Below are 3,233 nucleotides of genomic sequence, written 5' to 3'. Positions count from 1 at the left end.
TTTAATTGTTTATAAACTCCAATATGATGAATTCTACGTAATCCACAATTCACATCTACTGTTTTGTAATTTAATATCAAGTTAATACAAAGTGCAACGTTCCTCTTTATAATAACGTAACGATATTCTTTTAAACACATAATAAATAACAACAGACAACAATATTTACTAATATCATTAGTATAAATAGTAATCTTATTGCCTCCTAAAATCAGTTTCAATTTGTCCATCAAGCAGTAAATCATGTATTCCAAAATTACCTTTACTATTTTAGTGCTTGTGAACTTGTCATTGGTAAGTCTATTCAACAAATTTTAATGTAATGTATAATAAAATTTTATTTAAAAAGGCAATCACAACAGACATGCAAAACAAGAAAACAATGAGAGATATAATCTTTGAAGAGTACATTAAGGCAAACAACGAAGAAACGAACACCATAAACGCAATCCAAGAAGAAATAACACGCGCCAAAACATCGGCTAATTCTAAAATTACACGCTACAGAAGCATGTTGGAAGAGTTGAAGTTGAGCACTCCGATCGCAAGTCACACATGTGTAAATAAATACATTATGGAAACTGGCAGACTTTTGTTCGTTAATCGTTTCAACTGTCTTCCTACGATGGACTGTCTGCGAAAGCTCAAGATGAGATATTTAGATTTAGACAAGGCTGTAAGTGGATCATGTATGAATAATCCCAAAGTTTTGTTTGACGCCAATCAAACCTTAATGGCTTTAAAAGTGGAATTTCAAAGTAAACTTAATCAGAAAATGGTAGAAGCTAAAGATTGCATCAGAAATGGTACAAGATCAGCCAGTAAAGCTTTACGTAATATTTTTAAACAATTAAAACAATGTCATTGTAACATGTAAATAGTGTAGATTATTTTGTGTACAATATACTAATTTTAACAGTAGGTAAATATACAAAATTACATTAGTAGTTGGGAGTGTTTTTATGTTACTACCATTAATCACTTGTGTAAGTTACACACTGAGAAAAAATTAATATCTACTTGGGAGGTATTAATATTATGTTATGTTAGTGAATACACACTTTCATTTGTACAAAAACAATTAAGAAAGTCTACTGCTACCATTTTAAATGCCTTAATTATAGACCTAAACAAATTAAATATTAATAATTTTTTTTCTAACATTCCCACATTTATCATGACGGGTACTAAAATTTTGATGATGATCAATTTTATGACGTTTTTGAATAATGCAACTAGTAATTGGTACAATTTATTGTACTTCCATTATATTAAACAGAAGTTCCAGTACACTGAAGTGCATTGTTCAAAATAGTTGTACTTTGATTAGTAATACTGCTTTTCTTATTCAAAATGCATGCATCAACATCATTTTCAATCGATTCAATTTCGATGTTGTAGTTTGTGATAGCTTCATTAAGCATCTGACGGTAATAGGCAATGTTGTAAGTCATGCAGTTGTCCATGCCAATCGTGTCAGAAGCCAAAGGATGCAGCTGAGCGCAGGTATCGCCAAGAGCTGAAACTGGCGATTTTAGCGACAAAATATCGGACTGATAACTATCCAACGTTGTAACTGTGCTTGCATTGTAACAGTCTTCTAGTGCTTTGGTGGAAAGGGCTTGGGCATATATTTTTTGCTGGTTTAAACATGATTTTATTGTAGTATTTGTGCAAGATCCGGGTTTTGAAAACTGCGTACAGACTGCGTTCTGTGCTAGTTTGATGTCTTGAGCCAACGTGTCTACTGATATGTCCACTTTGCTTTGGATTGATGAAGTGGTTGAGGTTACATTTGCTGATGTGAGATTGCTCGCCAAAATGATGTCGTTAATCAGAGCGGTGATATTAGTTTGGTACTTTTCAATTATGTCACTATGGGTTGTTGTGTTGCTTGTGGCTGAAGACACCTAAACATAATTAACTGTAACTATTATACGAATATAAACAATTAATTACTTACCCTATAAAGTGTTGCAATTACCAGAAGTGCTACTATAGTCTTCATCTTCATTTTTCACGACAATGAATTAAAAATAACTATTTTTTTCTTTAAATACTATTTAAGGTTGCATTAATTTATTGTGTTATCTAATGATAAATAAAAAAGCATTTTAATAATTGTTTAAAGAGATTAAGACTAAACACTACCACGAACTGTGACGATCTGCATCTTGTTGATTCAAGATTCTCCAAGACGACGGAAGCAAATATAATTTCTTAACTATTACATTTCATTTTTTGACTACATGTCAATTATTCATATCCATTTTATTTAATTATGTCTTAAGAATTCTTCCCTTTTTAATGGCGTTTTCATATAGATTCTGGCAAGATTAAGATATTACACGCTCATTTAATTTGTAAATTTTGAGGTGTTAACAGAAAATTTATTACGAATTAATATTAATTTGATTATAAAATATATAATTTATAAACCCTTTAAAATCCTTTAAAATCGCGTGGTTATAACTCATTTTAAAATGTATTAAATATTCATTTCAGAAGATAGGAATGTTGAAATATTTTTTAATTTGTTACTCAGGTTTTTCATACGTTAAATGAATGCATGTTTATAAAATTTGACTAATGTAAAAGGATTATAATAAATACATTGGGTTTAATTTATAAATTTTAATGAGACACATAATAAACAATATATAATTTCTTTCGTCTCTGCAGCATTTAATTTGACAAATTAAACAAAACGATTTAATTAAATGTTAATTCCAGTACATTTAAGCGCTTTGATACAAATGTCGCTAGTTTGACTGGTGATGCTATTCTCCTCATTCAAAATACATGCATCCGCATCACTTTCTACTGCTCCAGCTTCCTCACTGAATCCATTAGTTGCTTCTATCAGCAATTGATTGTAATAGGTAATATTGAATGACAAGCAGTCTTCCATTCCATCACCGTCAGATGCCAAAGGATGCAATTGTCTGCAGGTCTCGCCAAGAGTTGAAACTGGAGCTTTCAGCAACAAAAGGTCGGACTGTAGATCTTTTAACGCTGCAATTCTGTCGGCATCATTACAGGCCTTTAGCGCTGTGGTGGAAAGGCTTTGAGCATAAATATTTTGTAAGTTCAAACATGATTTGACGGTGCTGTTGCTAGCTATGGGTTTTGATAATTGAGTACTTATCACGCTCTTTGTCAATGCGATATCTTGAGCTAATGTGTTTGCGGATGTGTCAACTTTGTTTTTAATAGATGCGGTGATTAAAGTT

General features: G+C 31.5%; 1 protein-coding gene across 1 annotated transcript; it reads right to left on the bottom strand.

The window, feature by feature from the left end:
• Window positions 1-320: 320 nt before the first annotated feature.
• Window positions 321-2,109, bottom strand: LOC109608925 (uncharacterized). The gene is made up of 2 exons (XM_020025484.2): window positions 1,964-2,109; window positions 321-1,910 (listed from the first exon to the last, which is right to left on the bottom strand). Exons 1-2 carry the CDS (start codon window positions 2,012-2,014, stop codon window positions 1,272-1,274), a joined length of 690 nt encoding a protein of 229 aa, XP_019881043.2. The 5' UTR covers window positions 2,015-2,109; the 3' UTR covers window positions 321-1,271.
• Between the last annotated feature and the right edge of the window lie 1,124 nt (window positions 2,110-3,233).

Source organism: Aethina tumida, chromosome 7 (assembly GCF_024364675.1).
Source record: "Aethina tumida isolate Nest 87 chromosome 7, icAetTumi1.1, whole genome shotgun sequence".
Taxonomy (NCBI): Eukaryota; Metazoa; Arthropoda; class Insecta; order Coleoptera; family Nitidulidae; genus Aethina; species Aethina tumida.
This window is presented reverse-complemented; position numbering and strand designations above follow the sequence as displayed.